Source organism: Canis aureus, chromosome 30 (assembly GCF_053574225.1).
Source record: "Canis aureus isolate CA01 chromosome 30, VMU_Caureus_v.1.0, whole genome shotgun sequence".
Lineage (NCBI taxonomy): Eukaryota > Metazoa > Chordata > Mammalia > Carnivora > Canidae > Canis > Canis aureus.
This window is the reverse complement of record NC_135640.1, coordinates 18,020,371-18,039,605: the sequence shown is the minus strand read 5'-3', so window position 1 is coordinate 18,039,605 and position 19,235 is coordinate 18,020,371. Positions and strand designations below refer to the sequence as shown.

The 19,235-nt window shown below is 34.7% G+C and overlaps 1 protein-coding gene and 1 long non-coding RNA gene across 12 annotated transcripts in view; both read right to left on the bottom strand.

The window, feature by feature from the left end:
* LOC144301758 (uncharacterized) overlaps positions 1–19,235 on the bottom strand; it is a 580,647-nt gene that overhangs the window by 230,201 nt on the left and 331,211 nt on the right. The gene's annotated exons all lie outside the window — the stretch shown is intronic.
* Positions 1–19,235, bottom strand: part of LOC144301757 (uncharacterized) — a 67,024-nt gene that overhangs the window by 16,602 nt on the left and 31,187 nt on the right. The window contains exons 1-2 of one of the 5 annotated variants that reach the window (XM_077878836.1): positions 6,018–6,306; positions 3,335–5,409 (exon numbers count right to left, since the gene is read on the bottom strand). The exons of 1 other annotated variant lie outside the window; for it this stretch is intronic. In XM_077878836.1, coding sequence (XP_077734962.1) covers positions 5,259–5,409; positions 6,018–6,289 — 423 coding nt within the window. In that variant the 5' untranslated portion in view covers positions 6,290–6,306 and the 3' untranslated portion in view covers positions 3,335–5,258. Of the gene's footprint in view, positions 1–367; positions 483–3,334; positions 5,410–6,017; positions 6,307–13,282; positions 13,947–19,235 lie in introns of those variants that run through there. 3 more of the 5 variants (XR_013368540.1, XR_013368538.1, XR_013368541.1) reach the window with 3 other exon arrangements.

Below are 19,235 nucleotides of genomic sequence, written 5' to 3'. Positions count from 1 at the left end.
GGGGGGGTGGGGGCAGGAAGAGAGACAGAAGTGAAGTGAGCTGACTGTGGTGTAATCCCCCAACAAAAAATGTTGTCTAATATAGAAACCTCCCCAAGGTTTGCAAATGCACAGGCTGGGCTTTTAGCGTGATATATAACAGCGTAATAACTTAGCATCAGCCTGGTTCCCCTCTCCCCACCAAGAACACAAAGTCTACTATGAGAAAGACATTAGATTTTTAAACCCTACAGAACCAAATACTGCCACTGGCTAGTGTTTCAACACCACCCAAATCTCTCACTGAAGATGCTTGGGAACTGGAAAGATAATCACAATTCCCTATTTACATGTCTAGGAAAATAGATAGGTTTCAAGAAAGACCCACCAATTTGGATGTACAAAATATTGAGGTTGACTCATGGCCTAAGGAAAGCTAATTCAAAAGCAAGGAAAGATGATTCCACAGAATAGTCTCTCGGTGCTCACAAATCGTCAGACACCTACCAACAGAGAGGGAGAAGCTTCTTAGAAAAAAGGAGTGGTTAAATCCGCCCAAATAAAAGAAGCCAAAAATACCTTAAAAGGCTCAGATGAAACCTGGAAGCTGTTATTCCTATTTGATTGCCCTAACAGATAATATAATCCATGATTATTAATATACTTGTTTAGGAATTAAGGTAACAAACTTAAAATCACATTACTTAAATGAACAATGAGAGACTTATTTCACCATATGAGAATTTTTCACTTCCAAATTCCCCAGAAAACATGCATGAAATTAGCTGATTATATTAAATAAACTATTTAATCTTAAATTCACTTAATATCATTACCTTTCAAGTTCAACCTGCTTTCAAACTTCCAGTAAAACTATATACAAGTTAATATTATTGGCTAGTAATGCACTCCATCTGATAAAGCTATATTTAACATAAGAGATTTGGGGGGAAAGGAGTGAAAGTTGAAGCTAGCTCATTGAAAAAATGCTGTGGATGATTTTATGAAGAAATCTCAATTTTTATACTGATTTTACTGATGCTTTTTAAAAAATAAAGTTATATATACACACAAACATGCATACACATATATACACACATATATGTTTCAGTATGTATTTGATCACTGATTATCAGAAAACTAAGTGAAGATGACAGTAAGTTCTCATACTAAACATGTATTTGCAGAGCTACACTAAAAAGTCTATTTTTTGAATGTTTACAAACACTCAGGATTTTTAAAAACTTGTCAATATGAGAAACTTTGTTTTTCTTTTCCAGATACAGTCACTAAGATCAGTGGAATTTGAGTACCGAGTTAAAAGTCTACTAAGAAATTAAACAAAAGAATCCAAGTAATCAAAATGATGCCTGCATTTGCTGCCTACCAAAATGTAGGCTGCACTGCATGTGTAAATGGCAAGAAAATTTGGGCGTTAGCTAACCCTTTATGTACTGTTTTCTCAAAACTTATCCAAACGTGACAGCTTGTAAAATCATTTACATATTTATCAGGTGAATTTGACCAAGTCTAGGCATGTCCATTTCAAGAGGAATGTAAGGTAGTATACACCTTTTCTAATTTCATTAGTAATTAACTTGTACTATAATTCCCCTGTGACACTTATGCCTCTTCTAGATATTATTAATGTAGCCTAATGCTTAAGAATATCTCTATATACCTCTTCTTTAGCTTCACTGGAACACTAAAGTGTTAAGGACTTTTATACTAAGAAAAATATTGATCCTGTGAACCCTGAAATGAAATATAATCATATTTAGATTTGGCAAAATTCCAGAAGTGGCTTCCTTGATGGGTCCAAAAAGGCTTAAAAAAATGCCATCTTGGAAAATTGATGCTTCCTTTACAGAGATTAAAAGTTAAATGCAAGAGTATCACAATATTAACAGAGCAATACAAAAGAGACAGAAAAAAACTAATACTTCATTGGTCTTTGATAGATTTAAGTTGATAAGTTTAAAGTGAGTGATGATTGTGAAAAAAAAGGAACTTTAAGTTCATAGTAAATTAACAAGCAATGTGAAAAAGGAAAAAGAATCAAGCGAGGGTTAGTATATTTATGTAAAACAGTGATTTGCTATTTCAAAATTAAAATGTGAAAATAAGCTGGTGTCAGAGAGGAGGTGATTCCTCATTTCCACCGCATTGAGCAAGCTCACATCGGCAGCAGACAGCTCTTAATATATGCGTCTGGCTCAGGCTGGTCTCCCAACCAGGAAGCCATCGAATTGTTAATATCACTGCTTTTTTTGTATGCAACACACATCATTTTCTCGCTCTTTGTCGTAGACTTCTCCTTTTATTTTAAGCTTAGTATGATCTGATTTTCCAAATCATATTTTATAGCCCCCAAACAATATTATCCTGTGACAGCTAAGACAGAAATGCAGAAAAAGTGGTATCCATCTATCCATATACAGCATTAAATAGTTTATAAAAACAAAGTCATCCACTTAAATCTCTACTCACCTTTATGGAGTAAGAGAAAAGCTTTATGAATGATATTCTCAGAAAAGATAGTTAATATGCAGGAAGGTTACAGAGAGAGGGTTCAAAGAATGCACGATGATTAGTAAAAAATAAACATCACTGCATTCTAAATTCAGCTTTGGTACCTTTCTTCTATGTAAAAGAAGTTAACATATAGTGTAGTTCATAGATATAATAACATTAAAAATATTGCATTTGAAATAGCTTATATCTGATATCACTATAGCCAATAAACAAGCATCCTTTATATTATTTTAGAACTAAATTTATGAAACATCATTTACATATTATTTACGATTGTGTTAAGTCAGGTGTCTGTAAACACATACCTGTATGTGATATTGTTTTATATACGAGGTAGTTTCTGATCTCTTGTATAAACATTGCTGTTAAATATAACCAAGTTTCTGTGCACTTGTAGATACACACAGATATAGTTCTCTGTATTGAGAAACTTGTGCTTTTAAAAGTGTTTAATTAGAATGAAAATGTGGTTCGAAGAAGTAAAAGCTAAATATTACCAAAAATCTTTACTGTTTATATTACCTCCTTTCAGTTGGAGTTTTAAGACATATGTTTATACACACACATACACACATTTAAAATTTCAGAGATTCTAGATGAATAAGATAGGTGATATAAATAAAGAATCTGAAAAAGTACAGTGAGGATACATGCTTCAACATATTTTATGCGGCTTGTATAAATGAAGAACATGTTTACAATATTGTAATATCAATTTTTTAGGAAATATAACTCATGGGTGATTTGTATCCTATGATATTTCAAACATGAGTAACTGTAACAAATCCAATAAAAAGGTGAACAAAGACTCCATACAGTGTTCTGAAGTACATTCATAAATTTATTTTAACAATGTAGAAGATACATAAAATTTATAGCACCCATGTAAAGCATTAGAGTTAAAAGAATGAAATCATTTTGGTTCTTCTATTATGGAAAGTCTCTCATCTCCATTTTGAATCTTAGTATCTGCAGTATTATTGTAGAATTTGTAAACAGATTTAATATATTGATTCTACTTATAAGAAATAAATACTTGATGTGTCAATGTCTCATAATGTTCAAATAAGATACATTAGTTATGGTTGGAATAGTTTATAAAGCTAAAATTCTTTTAAAACTATAACTATGCAGTTCAGATTCAGTTGATAGATGGACTAGAGCAGTCTGACTTCATAGGTGGTGTTTACTGATTTATCTCACGTAGGTCCATGATATATACACAGTAAAATGTAAAGACTGAAAGGCAACATATTTTTGCTAATTATTGATAACGCTTACGACCAGAGAATGTCTTATTATAATAGGACATAGAAAGTATTTTGTCTGGTTAAAAGACTAAGGAAAACTCTGGCAATAAATACCAAGTATAAAATAGCATTTTTCTTAAATCAGTAGCAAAACCTAATAGGGTCAGTAAAGAAGATTGCAAATGATTTATTTCTAGGCCTCGAGCATGATTATAGCTATACATCATATATTCTGAGCCACAGTTACATGGAGACATAGAGGATTTATTTAAGTAGCTAATGTATATATTTCTATGCATATGAAAGAAGTTATAAACATAAGCCACACTCTTCATTATTAACTAAGGAGGTATTCTCTTAGACTAGCCACCTTAAAATACATCAAAAGAAGCATTTGAAAAACACCTGTATTTTAACTTTGCTTCTCACATAGTTATCTTATATTGCTTTTGTATGGTCGTTATAATAGAATACAAATGCTATTCAGTGCAACTCTGTAATTACTTTTGAGTACAGTTTCTGAAAATAGTATTTTTGGGGGTGGGTCATGATGAAAACATTGCTGATTATAAAGAAGAGCATTGTTCTTTCCTCCTAGGCAGAATCTATGTATGTTCTTTTGTTCTGGTGGTAACTGCAGACAATCAATAAAGTCCAAAGCTGCTGGTTCCCCTCCGCCTAGGTCCCAAGAGCCTGACTTGTGATGTTACTAAAATACCTCACAAGTTAGGGTCTCAGGGACTAGGAAAAGTCTGGTTTCGTGCGGTAGAATTCTTCTTCCAGTAATAAGGCTAGCTCAGAAATTACAGTTGGGTTCAGGTAAACTTTTTCCTCCAAATACTAATTAAAATACATACGTCGAAATATATATGATATATAAAAGTTAGGATTAACTGAATATTCACGACGACCATTCATAGACTAATTCCAGACCTTAAAATAATGAAGAATATGAGAAACAATGCAGACAATGAACAGTTAAGAGTCATTCCATCAGATCCAAAGAGAGAGACTAAAAATGGGTTAAAATCTGTTTCTAGCAGATTTGTACAGAAACACCATAGCCTCTATTACATTAAAGAAGGATTATATGCCAGTTAATGGGACCCTAATTGAAATTTTGATTCTCATTACACTTCTATATAGTACAACTGTTAAGGTGGGCCAAGGACATATAACAGTTTAAATCTGATTTAAATATATACTGTTGCAGTTAAGAATAAAACAAAAACTTTTTTTGCATGTCATAATTTAATACCTCCAAAGCTTGATTTTTCTCTTTGAATCTCCCAACTATTCAGACAGCAAATATTTCCATGCATACTCTGGAGCTATTTGAGCAATGCCACTTAATAAACATGTAACTTAAAATGCTGGCAACATGAGAAGAAGAGAAAAAAGATTCTATTTCTTAAATAATTGCATTATAAAGCTCAATACTTTTGAAAATACACAATCCCAATCCTGTATATTCACTGAATTTCCTCCGATCTTTTAGCCTTGTTTGTGGTTCAAGAACAGAATTGGTACTTTAGGAATGATCCAAGGTTTAGTAGCATAGAACGCAGGGTCTAACAATCGGACCAGCCATAACATAAAAGTCCTGGCCACAGAAGTGGAATCTGGTTCTTCTGAAGTGGTTGATCTTAAAAGGGAAAAGAGGAGGAAAAAAATGGAAAGAATTAGAATGTTTTCCTGTAGAACAGGTGAATCATCCATTTCCAAGTAAGCTGCAAGGAAAGCTATGCTGAACAAAATATTTGCTAACTGGCCCCCCTCCTCCACCCTACTACCACACCCCTTTCCAACCACCACCCCCCACCCCCTGTCCAGATCTTTACTTTGCCTTGTAAGACTTTAAATATTCTGCTCCATGATGTAATGCATCATTATATAAGATCTCTTTCTGTTTATCATTTGATTTTCCATACTGAATCCGTTATGGCTTAAAATAGTAAATAGTTAAAAAAAAATAAAATAAAAAAGCAGCACTCACAAAAAAAAAAAAAAAAAAAGCAAAAAATAAAACAGTCCTTAGATATAAGTCCATGCTTTTCCTTAAAACTGAATATGGCTTTACAATTTTTGACCATAGCATTCAACCAATTATTAGAATGAAAAATCTCACCCCTCCATAAATATGACATTAACATAATTATACCACCCCCATCACGGAGACCCATCCTCCTTAGGGAATACATCTGATGCTCCAAAGATGGAAATCACTCAGATTTTAGTTGCTCTCCAACGTACCTTTGCTTCTCACTGACTGACTGGCTTTTACCCTCCACGCACTCACACGCCACCCCCTCCCCTCGGCTAGACACGGATGCCCGAGCGAGCACGCGCGCGCACAGGCACACAGACCGCCGGCGAGAGGCGAGGCGCCGCATCTGATGCTGACTCAGAGCGCTTCTGTGTGCAGGGGTGGCCGCGGCGGGTATTTTCACTGCGCTCATCATTAACATTAACTCGCAGTCTAGCATCCACCCTCTCCCAGACCTGCGGGACTGCAGCATTTGCATGACGCTGTCACTCTAGCCTTTGCAGGTCAGATGATAGGGGGGAGAAAGGGGGGGGAAAAAAGGCAAGAAAAGAGAAGAAAAGAAAGGAAGGACAGGACTGAAAAGGAAAAAAAAAAAAAAAAAAAAAAAAAAGCCCCCAAGACTCTTGTAAGAAATGCCTTCATTTCTCCCAGGGTCTCCTTATTTTTCTACCTTTCCACTTCCTCTGTGGTTAGGTCTCTGTTGTTTGACATCTTTCCGGAAGAAAATGTCTTGTGCTTCAATGAGCCAGTAGTCATTGGGTCCTCCCCTCCCTCACACTCCGATCCCCACCCCCTCTCCCCCCCTGATCAATAAGACGGATCTCCAAATTCAGTTGTGGAAACAGGCTCCGACACAGTCTCACCCTGGATCCACTACCCCAGAAAGCAGGCAGCCAGGCTCACACGTGAGAGAGAGAGAGACAGAGACAGAGACAGAGAGAGAAAGAGAGAGATAATGCCAGGAATTCTTTAGCAGTCCCAGACTTCATTCTACGCCCTTTTTTTTTTTTGCCTGCCTCGGCTCCCCCCCCCCCCCCCCCCCCCCCCCCCGCCAAGAAAGAGCAAAAGGAATCTTTCCACTTCTGTGTGGAGCCCCCAAACAGCCCAAGGGACACATGAGTGAGACCGATCTGTATAGATCAATCATTTCTATTTAATAATGAACACAACTACAATTTTAATCAAAATAATTGCTTAATATTTTTATTAGCGGTGCTCTCAGTTCAGAGGAATCATAAGAGCTGCCAGGATCTGAATCATCAATATGATTTAAACTGTGTTGAAATCCTAATTTGCTGGAATGAAATCAACCAACAGGATATTAATATATCTTTATCTTTATTCTTTTCATTTAAGAACTTAGAAAAATAAAAGCGAATAGCTGCGTGTTGGTGAATATATAAAAGTTTTTGAGATTAAGAAATGCTTGCAGGCTATAGCTATTAAAGATTGAATATATGCTCACGTAAAATATGCATTTGCATACGTATATGAAAACAATCTACTACGCGCATTGTTACAAAAGGAAGCAAAATACTTGGCTGAGCACAGTCGTGTTTGCACTACAGTGTTTCACAACATAAAAGACAGTATATAGGTATTTATCCAGTCCCTTTGTTCTTCAATTGTTCTTTTTAATGACGGAATGTGGTAAACTCCCTACCTTGCCTTTCTACGTGAGCAATATTTCTGAATTACTTGCCAGACAGAACTAGCCATCGGTGACTCTGCAGCATACAAGAAATACATACAAAGGAAAGAAAAGTACGGCAATCCTCAAGCCAACTGTAATGCTGTCTGGTGCTGTAGAAATTTCAGTTTACTCACACAGACAGATCCCAGCATGCACTGCAGCACTGCAGGACCAACTAAGGTAGCAGTTTGGCAACAGATCTGTGGCAACAAACGTGAAGGACAACCATTTGCAGAGGTTCCAAAGAAAACATCACACAATCCACAAAGAGAAAGAAGCATCTGCAGTAGGAGATGGATGTCTAAAATCAGCTCCTACAGCCTCCTGATTGGGAAGAAAAAAGAAAAGAAGAAAAGAGAAAAAGAAAAACTTAAGCATGAAAACAAATAAAAGAAGTGGACACCCCAAAAAAAAACATGGAATTAAGGACGTACTCTAGAGAGAGAGAGAGAGAGGCAGGAAAGGAAAGCATTAGAGAGGGAGAAAGCAAAGGAAATGGAGAACTAGGAAGAGGGAGGGGAGGGACGAAGAAGGGGGAGAAAGAGACAGGAAGTACAGAGCGCAGAAGCACCCCAGCACTGCAGCAACAAATAACACATGAAATTAGATTTCAGAAACTCCAGGTTCGGGAACCGTGATCGAGCCTAGAACTTAATGAAAAACTGTAACAGAAATCAACCCATGTCCATCATAGCTTAAGAGACTTCTTGTGGGTAGCAGAGATGCCTGCTGACTTCTTCCTTCCTTTAATATGCATATTAAACTGGTCACCTCTTAAAGTCTTTGCTCAAACCCATCTTTTTTTTTTTTAAGCTCTCTAGCATCTGTGTCCTTTATGCTATTTTTTTTTTTTTCTAGACAGTGCCCACGATACTCTGGATAAATTAATGTCATGACCTCGCTATGGCTATCAGACATAAAATGTCGACTATTTTAATAATTGAACACGCGCTTACAGCAAACTGCCTACTGCTATCTCAGCTCTGTGGACTGTCTGCGTGAGCACCTCACTCCTAGCTCTGCCAATTAGAAACAACAGATGCAAATACAAGTTTTTGCCCCCCCCTTCCCGAATCCGTGCTTTCTCTCTTTCTTTCGTTCAGAGAGAGACACACATATCACTCAACTTTACAGAAGTCATAAAAATATTAACAAAGGAGGTTAAAAGATCAAAGGGAATAAAGGTTCGAAGACAAATAATGATTATAACTGAATGCCCGTGCATTTAAAATATTTATATCCAAACAGGGGTTAGCCAGTTTCAAGTGTTCAGGCTTCTGTCAAGACCACCATTAGGGCCAATGGGAATGCAGACCTGATTAAATCAATATTTATTTGAAAGAAGATGTTGTAATCAATCAGTTCAGTTGTCACTGTCATAGATATGAGTTTGAGGTCTCTTCTGATTTTAATTTCTAATCATGAATACTAAGACATATCTAAATGAAGATTTGACTTTGGCTAAAGTATTTACAAAGTAAAAATTTTACCCTATTTTATATTTCATTTAAGCAGTGTAATGCAAGTACGGTCTCGCTAGATCAATTATTATTATTTTTAAAGATTGTATCTATTTATTCATGAGAGACACACAGAGAGAGACAGAGACATGGGTAGATGGAGAAACAGGCTTCCTGTGGAGGGCCTGATGTGGGACTTGATTCCGGGACCCCGGGATCACACGGTGAGCCGAAGGCAGACGTTCAACCACTGAGCCACCCACACGTCCCTAGATCAATTATTTTTATATGTTATTTTCTATGTTCTGTTTCTTTAAAAAAATAACCAGGATAGATCTGAATGTATATCAAAAGACATCTTAAGTTAGAGAAAGCAATAACGACACTGAAATACCTTAATACAATCTGTCCTCCACCTTACTGCTAAGGCAGAGAGGGATCTTTAATTTCTTATAAAGGTCACTTGAAATCAGTGTTACTATGGGAATCATATTTAAAAACATTGGAGGGGACGGGCAGCCTGGGTGGCTCAGCGGTTTAGCGTCTGCCTTTGGCCCAGGGCGTGATCCTGGAGACCCGGGATCGAGTCCCATGTTGGGCTCCCTCCCTGTATGGAGCTTGCTTCTCCCTCTGCCTGTGTCTCTGCCTCTCTCTCTCTCTCTGTCTCTGATAATTAAAACAACAACAACAACATTGGAGGGGCTTAGGGTAAGAGAGACAGAAGACAAAAAGATCTACAATTCAAACTTTGATTCAAAATTCATGGATATGCAGAATATATTGTTTTTTACTAATTGTTTAATACTTTCTTTGTTATACTTAACCTATACTCTCTAATGAGGTGTGACCAGCCAAATGTGGATAGTAAATTAAAATTAGGTAAAAGTAAAAATTCAGTTCCTCTGTTGCCTGAGCCTTTTCTCATGTGTGAAATAGCACACGTGGCAGGTGGTTACCATCTTGGACAATGTAGCTATAGAACATTTCTACCTTTCCAGAAAGGTGGTGCTGATTTAAACTGTCCTTGTGAAAAGTTCATAGCATAACTGGTTATTGGGTCCTGATGCTTTCATCCAGTCTATTTGGGAGAATGAATCTATATTGATTTATTTGAACATCTAAAAGAAGAGAATTTCTTCTAACTGAAGAGCATCTAGTACTTTTGTTTACTAATAGTTTTGGCACGTGCAAGGTTACTTGAGGGGAAGGGCTAACACAGAAAATAAGGTAATTGGTAACAAAACTATCAGAAGACACACAATAAATACTCCAGCTAAAGTCTCTGAATAAATCTGACAGATGCTTATTAGTCTTAACCTTTCCAGAAAAGAGAATCATGCACTTTTTTGTGTGTCAAACAACATATATTACATATTCTGTTTTCCATAAAGAAAGGATGTAATGGGGGCATCTGGGTGACTCAGTCCGTTAAGTGTCTGACTTGGGCTCAGGGCATGATCCTGGGGTCCTGGGATTGAGCCTTGTGTTGGGTTCCCTGCTCAGTGGGGAGTCTGTTTGTCCTTCTCCCTCTGCCCCTCCCCATCACTTGTGCTCTATATGCTTCTCTTTCAAATAAATAAATAAAATCTTTTTTTTAAAAAAGAAAGGATATAATGGTAGTGAGTAGCAAAAATCCAGGGAAAATGCAATTTTAAAAATCCTACTCATAGAAGGAAAGGATAGCAGTTAAGAGCAGCAACAAATATGGTTAAACTTTTTTTTAAGAGAAAACAAATAGAAATTAAAGGGTAGGGGAGACAAGAATCAGATGCCAATAAACAAGGTTGATCTGGTTGGGAATATTTTTTATTGAATAAAACATTGACAAAAACTCCCAAACAGGTGTGTGTGTGTGTGTGTGTGTGTGTGTGTGTGTGTGTGTATACACCGTGTTAAGGTAATTTTGAGTTACCAGTGAGATCCTGGAACTAATTATCTTAAACAAAATGAAAATAAAATATTAGATGTATGTGAGTTACTACTCTAACAATTTTATGGTGAAAGGTAACAGCTAGTTTTTAACCAGGGAAAAGTCTGACCTACATTTTCCTTTCAAAGTTTAGTATTTTGACTAGAGGACGATTCAGCATTTAACTCAGACACTTTTTTGACTGGGATACAAAAGGTTTATTTGTCAACAGGAGTTATTTATTTATGTTATCTCTCTTTTGATAAGTACAGAGCATCACAACTGACATGGAAAAATAATCACTTGGATTTCTCTTCCTTTCAGGGATGATCCTTTATACCCCAGTACCAGAAATCTAATGTTCGTCACTCCATTGAAGAAATGTATAGGGTAGTAATTCTTTATGGGAATTTCTCTCCCTCCCTTTCCCTGTCCCTCTTCCTCTCCTCACCTCTGCTCTCCTCAAGTGTACCACCCCTTGCCAATCCAGCAATATCCACCATCAGTATCCACAAAGGGAACCCATTCAAAGCCACACCAGCGAGATGAGACGTGAGGAGAGCTTGTCTGAGATGGGATATTTAGAACAAGACGGTGAACTTGAGGGGGGGCTCTTGAGAAAGTGGCAGGAACAGCCACTGTTGTATAGCCACATACAGGAAAACATAGGTCTTGGGGATGCTGGTGGAGTCTTCCCTTTCAAGAAATGGAAGGAAAAAAAAAAGAAAAGAAAAAGGCAGGATCTGATAATGAGAGGCAATTTAGAGACCATGAAAAATTATGCCATATCAAATTATATGTAAATCTGGAAGAGTATTTTTTGATAGTTAGCAGGATTATACATACCAGTAATAAAAGAATATTTCTGCTGTGTCAATGTGCTTCCTAACAGGTGAAAGAGAAAATAATTTATCTTGACTTTTTAAGATGGGATGGAAGTAGAAAGGATTCAAATGGAATCAAATGACCAGAATTATTGTCATATTTAGAGCTTGAATATTTTGGCAAAGGAGCAATAATAATTTATGTTTTAGATAAGATGACTCTAGAAAAGTCCTGCTTTCCTTACATTTTATAAACAACGCTTTGGAACACAGTTGGGAAGCGGGAAGGGAAACTAGGTCCAGTGCCAATTCAGTAAATAATAGTTTATGGTCTTGGAAAAGTCACTTAACTCTCAGAACTTGGTTCCTGTTCCTTTAAAATTGGGAAGGATGACTAGGTTAATCATCAAGGCCTAATTCAGTTCTAAAATATTGTGCAATGGAAGGGGAGTAAAATTGGAAACATGTGTTGGTCATTACTATTTACTAATAGTTAGGTATTTGTGTCCATGACTATCTCATTTGATCTTCATAGTACTGTTAGTAGCATCTATCTCCAGAAAGATTAATATTTTTTTCCTATGTCCTAGTGATAGCTCACGTAATAACTAAATCTCAAAATTTTATCATTTCATATTAGTTGCATGATATGCTGATATTAAAATATTATATTAGATATTTTAAGTGATTTAACCTATTTACATTTAAATTTTCACTTATTTGAAATAATATATAAAATGTTTTCATTTTAGAACTAGGGAGGTAGCAATTTTTTAAGATTTAGGAACATGTGGATGTACTGTTATGGTACATGCCCTAGGGAGAAGTCATGGTTTCCTTGGATAACTCACTTGTAAAAATTAGCCCCTACGGACAAAGAAACATTTTAGAATTAATTAATAGAAGAGACATATTTCAGCATTAATAACGCATTCAAAATGTCAAGCTAAAATGTGTCAGTTTATAAAACCTCTTTAAGTAGATTTTAGAAATTTTAAATAAAAAAAATTAGAAAATCAGGTGAATCATAGGTGTAAAAATCTGTCAACTATCGAAAATTTTTAAAACATCTTTTTTTTTGCCTTTTAAAAATATTCATTTTGCATGCTGCTTAATTTGGATGGAATACAGTTATTAATGGATAGTTATTATTCTGATTACTCATAATCATTCTTATTCCAGATTTTTTAAGCTTCCTGAAATATGAAAAAAATATGCTAATTTCATAGTTTTTTCATCCTAAGGAAAAGAGTTTATCCATTGATTATGATAGGTAAGAATGGACACAAATGATAGAGTAAGCTATCATAAATAAAATAAATATCTATAGATATTTTTATTTACTTTCTTGATTTTTTCTATTAAAATAATGTATATTTTTAAAACCTAATATCAATCATATATTTCAAGACTGAATTTTCACTTTGCTATCTCTAAGCTCAGTGATAGAAATTATTTCCAGATTAACATATTTTTATTTTTTATTTTATATTTCTAAAGATTTTACTTATTTAATCATGAGAGACACAAAGAGAGGGAGGCAGACATATAGGCAGAGGGAAAAGCAGGCTCCCCATGACCTGAGCCAAAGGCAGATGCTCAACCAGCCACCCCGGTGCCCCCTTATTAATACATTTTTAGAAGTATATATACTGTGAGACAAATTTAACTTTATAAAACATATTCTTTCATGAAGAATACCACTATACTATACTCTCAAGCATTATTACATAGATTTTCTGTAATATTTCATAGGATGAAGAAGGTTCCATTACATGAGAGTAGAGGAAATGCTTCTAAGCATTATAAATCTCATTTAAATATAACTGAACATTAAAGGTTCAAGTATATCCTGCATTCTCATGCTTTGTTCCCATTCCTTTCAATCAATTATATTGATTTGTTAGGGGTTAGAGGGTATACTTTCATTGATCAAGGAAATAGTCTGACACAGCAAAACCGTCTGACAAGTCAAGGCAGATCAATCCCACCGTTGCTTCCTTTTGGATACATTATGGTTATTCATTCTGTGTCACCTAAATTCCATAATACATATCTTAGTTTAAGAAAGGAAGTGAATGAAGAATCACCTATTTTCTCAGAAAAAAAAAATGGTACATTTCTGGATATTCCCCACATTGAATTGCTTTTGAACTTGGGGGACATTACACCACCTCATCAAGTAAGTGGTTGGCCTCCTTTTCTAGTTGACTTGAGAATCCTGTCCCTTTTCAGGATTTTACAAAGCACTGGGGAAAAAAAAAAAAAAAAAACTTTTAAAAATATTGAATTAATTTAGAAAATCAATGTCTATTTGAGAAAATAAAAATGAAAACACATCATTGTAGCCTTCTTTTCCAGAGCCACCTACTCACTCATTTTTTTCATGTCTTGGTGGAACTGGCTGAGCTGCAAACAGTCCACAGGTCCTGACAGCTTCATCACTTCAAGAAACTGAAGGACTCAACTTAAATTACCTTGGAAAATCATTCTTTAAAAACCCTCATGCAATGTTATATTGGTATATGAATTCTCTTACAAGGGTATTTTGTAAGACCCTATACTCTAAACCTCCAGGAGTTAATAGTATTTTGATTTTCACTGTCCTGAAAAGTTACATGCTGTTTAAAATATTTCCTACCCTGTAAATTTTACTCTGGTAACAAAGTAAATATTCACAAAAATTCAAAACCCTCATAGCCCAAATGGCCCAGGGGCCTGTCAGGTTTTTTGTTTTGTTTTGTTTTGCTTTTTTGGTTTCTTTTTTCTTTCTTTTTTCTTTTTTTTTTTTTTTTCTTTTTTTCAGTCATGCTTGATTATATTTCTTTATTTAACAATTTAATTAATTTATTTTCTCTTATGTGCTATGAGCCATAACTCATTAAGAAAAAGGGTTAGAGTTTATGTTCGGACACTTTGCCATTATAAAGCTTTGAATTTAGGAGAAACATATTTCCATCCCTGTGCCTGATAAAGACATGTTTTAAAGTACACATTAAACAAAAGAGAACAGCTTTTCCATTACTAAATGCAGTGCTCAGTAGGACAGAAAACTTACTGGTTCTCTTAAATGCTAAACCTTTAAAACATTTGCTGGATGACAGCATTATAGAAAAAAATAGTTTCTTTAGCAAAGAATTAAAGCTGAATATGCAACATTTCTTAGGAGCATTGAATAAGTCTATTTGTCCAGCTTACTTTGCAAAGACTGCGTAGAAAACAGCACCATAAACACTTTCAGTCCCCACACAAGGGCTAAACAAAGAGTCCTCTTTCTAGCCATCTAATCGGGTAATTTATTTTTTCAACCATCACATAAATCGAAACACAGCTGTAACCAATGACTTGCAGATCCAGTTCCCAGCCAGCTGGAATCAGTTCTGCTGAAACAGCAAGATTTTTACATTGTTCACTTCTGTACATCTGGAGAAATCATTGAGGTTCAAAGGTGACCAGAAAAGCTCTTTAAATAAATTCAACCGACAGTGAAGATTTGCCTAAGGATCTATAAACTCCACATTCACTTTTACAAAAATGTTCATTTCATGAAATTAATTCTTATAAAGGCTATTTGCATCCTCTTCTGTATAGACTTTATGAGTTGCTAATTGAATTAAGCACTTAAATGCCTGTTTCTTTCAAACAACTTGCTTAGAGTTCTTCCAAACTTTTCATAGGAGTTGTAGCTATTTAAAGATGGTTACATTAAAACATTATGTTACAAGCAGAAACATATAAGGACCTGTAACAAAAGCGATACCAGAAATGTACCTACTCATATCTCAAGTTTAATCTTGTTTAGCTAATATAATCCTCTATTTAGATAAAATAAAGGAGAAACACTATCCGAAAGAAAGCAGAGCTGGAACACTTCCATCAAGCCAGGCAGGCAAATCCCTAAGGAGCCAGAGTCCTGGGAGAAACAAACTCCGATTAGGAATGTTCCACATGCAGTATTACAGGGAGGTGATTCTGGCACTAGAAAAGAAACCCAAGAGCAGCAGCCACTTTTGCTCTACCCTAGAGGCATATACGTGTGCACAAAGTTAAGACTCCCCAAAACCAAAACTGACATAGCCAATCCTTGATGTAAGGAGCTTTCCACAAAAGTTGGATACACTTAGAGCAAATAAAAACCCAGAAGAATAAATGTAGCTTGGCATTTAAATTACACACCATATATCATTCAAATGCATCATTTCCTCCATCAAAGTCGTCACAAAGATATTCATTTTGAGAAAATGAATGTATATGTCTGGCAAACTTCTCGAAATAGTTTTTAGTGTGTCAAAAAACCATACACAAACTAATCACAAATACATTTTATTTTTTTCATTCTTTGGTTTAGATACAAGTAAAATTATTTTCAATAGTTAACCATCTTGCTCAGATGTGTGGTTATTTCAATCAGTAACTTCCTTATGAAGCATACCTCTGATTTTAAAAAGAGAAAACGTAAGTAGTAATAAAAGTATACTGTTTTAGTTTTAACTGGCTGACAGACGGTCATCACATAGTAAGGAGCAATTTCCCATCAGATATTAATTAAAAGTGAGTAAGTTCATTCACTTGGTAAACATTCACTTGGTAAACATATGTCAGTCATTGTGTACAAAGGCTATAGAAAAATCGTCTAGAGCAGTTAGAAATGTGATTTAATAAGTAATAAAATATTCAGTGTCATGAGGGTTGCATTTAAGAATTTCAGGATAATAGAAAATTGAATCTAACTAAAATACAGGAGATGTAGCCTCTTGTCCACTACTGGTTATTGACTGGCTATGGCAGCTAGAGGAAGGCATGTAGCTCTATGGATCCCCTGTAAAATAAGAATCTAATGTCTTTTCCAGCTCAAATGTCAAGATTCTCGTAGGTAATTTTTGAAATCGCAATATATGTCTCCTTCTCCTATTGCTCCTGAAATGTAATATCCCAGATTTTTTTTTTATTTCATTACTTTGGGGATGAACATCATTAAAAAAAAAACAACAACTGTAATCTATACTTTTTTAGGTATAAACCAACCAATCCAGAGATAACCAGAATCTACTATATCATATTCTTGATGATTTGAGTGAAAAGTTACCTTACAGGAAAAATTCTTGAATGGACGTGGTTTACTTTTATGAATAGTCATTAAATATTAAGCAACCAGTTAAATTTCTCATGTCTTAAAATAGGACTAAAATTAGGCAACTCCCACACTCTGTTCTCTACTGCAATATTAAAGATGCCTCATGAGGAAATTCACTTGACTGGAGTTTCCAGTGCTATTTATAAACATTTTAGTTATTTGAATTCACATGTATTCCAGAATCTTGTGATCTATGATACCTATATATTCATTCAAATGTGCAATATTTCTTAAGCACCTATAACATATGACATATATACCACATACATACACATTTATACTAGTGAACATTATGCTTTTAAAAATAAAAATACCCCAAATATTCATAATCCATGTTAGAAAATCATGTACCAACAGCATAAAAAATTGCCATGTCCCACAGACACTTGTTCATAACAAGACAAAGAAAATAGACTTCCTACAATAATTTCAGCTGGGAGGAGAATATGAGGGGAGGTTCTTATCAGAAAGTAATTTGTCTTAGCTGTTTCCTAACTGATAATATCATGTAATATGCTCAGCTTACAACTAAATTTAATAAATAATGAATTATTCAGTCATGAGGATTACCTTTAAGAATTTCAGAGTAATAGAAATATGCTTAATAGAGGATTTGGAATACATATTTAATATGCGATCCATGCAACATAGGCTAGGAAAACTTTATAGAAAATGCCCTAGCTGTGTCCTTATGAGTTATAAAAATATAAAAATGTTGTCCATCCTCATTCGTCCTCAAAAACTAAGAATGAGTTTCTCATTAAATTTGGAGCTGATAGACTAAAGGTCTAAAATAGGCAAAAATTCTAAGTCCGTTTATGAATTTTGCTCTTATATGCTAAGGGATTATTTTGTCCATTAATATTAGCCTGACTCTTTTTAAGTCCTGACAAGACATGGTATTTCATCAATATTCCAAATCCTTTGTTAAGCATATTACATATAATCTTGTGTGATAATAATAGTTTCAATTTTTCTTTGGACTCTCTGAGAGTCACAACATAAATTTTAAAAGTATGCATTTAGCTATAACTACCATTAAACTAGCCTAAAGAATTATAGTTACTTAATAAAGGCTTTTAATCCTAATAATTGATTTTTTTTAACCATCAAGGTAGGATTTACTTATTTTCATTGTTTGCTTGAATGTATATTTCATTTGTAATGGTACTCAAATAGCATCCAGTCTCCATGGAAAAATGGTAGCATTTGAGATATTTAAAGCTGGTTTGAAACATGTGTGAAAACGCATATTCAGGAAGGGGTGAGAAATCCAGTTTTGTTACATAGAGGTGAGCATGAGGAGAATGCAGGGAGATAGGGCTGGAGAAGCACCATAGGGTGAAACAGAGAAAGAGCTCATAAGACAAGATGATTCTTCCCACATATTCTAGAGCCTTCTTCAATCAAATACTACTTCCAAGTTAGGATTATCCACGAACTGATTTGTCTCTTTTTATTTGAAGAAAAATGGGTAATATTTAAACAATTTCTTCTCTATGTCTGAAAAAAGAGAACCGGATTTTACACTGACTTGCGAGATATTGATGGATTTTATCTTTAAAATTTAAGTTCACCCCTGCCTATCTTCAGGAATAAAGATTTTTGAAAGCCTCCTATGACCTTGATGGGTCATAAATTTTGATGGGTTTTCTAAAACCCTCCTAAATTTTGATGGGTTTTCTCTGTCAAATTCTAGTCCAGTCACTTCTCTATCCAGGTTTAGATCTTGGTAATATTCATTCTGTATAAAATATCAAGAGAAAGTAATCAGCATATCTAAAGATCATAAGATTATAATCAAATACTTTGATTCTTTGACTGGATTATCAAATATACTAACTCCTTGTCAGAAAGTTGGATATCATGAACCATTTTAGAATGTTTTTATGAAAGAGTTTACCCAAAATCTGGAGATCATGAAGGAGATCATTAATTCATGTATAAATTCTTTGGGAAAGAAAAAGATGCAAATATATATAATGTATACATATACATATATAAATATATTAGATATATGTATACATAAATATATATTTATATACAATAAGATATATTATGTACATATACAGTTATATAACTGTGTTAGTTATATAATTAACACATATATGTGTTATATACTAATGCATATATGTGTGTGTATATTTTTATATATACACATATTTTATAAATCATATACTTTAATCCCTTCAGTCACTCAGAGACTAATTTTCTGTAAAAATGACTCAAAGATGAAGAAGTAAAATATCTTCAAGGGGAGTTTTGTCTTTGTAGGATTGATTGGTATTACTTATTAATTGGTGAGGTTATGGAATAGGCTGCTAAAGAGTATTTATTTAATTAATTAATTAGCTAATTAATTAATTTACTGAGGGAGGGAGGGGCAGAGAGAATCAAGTAGACT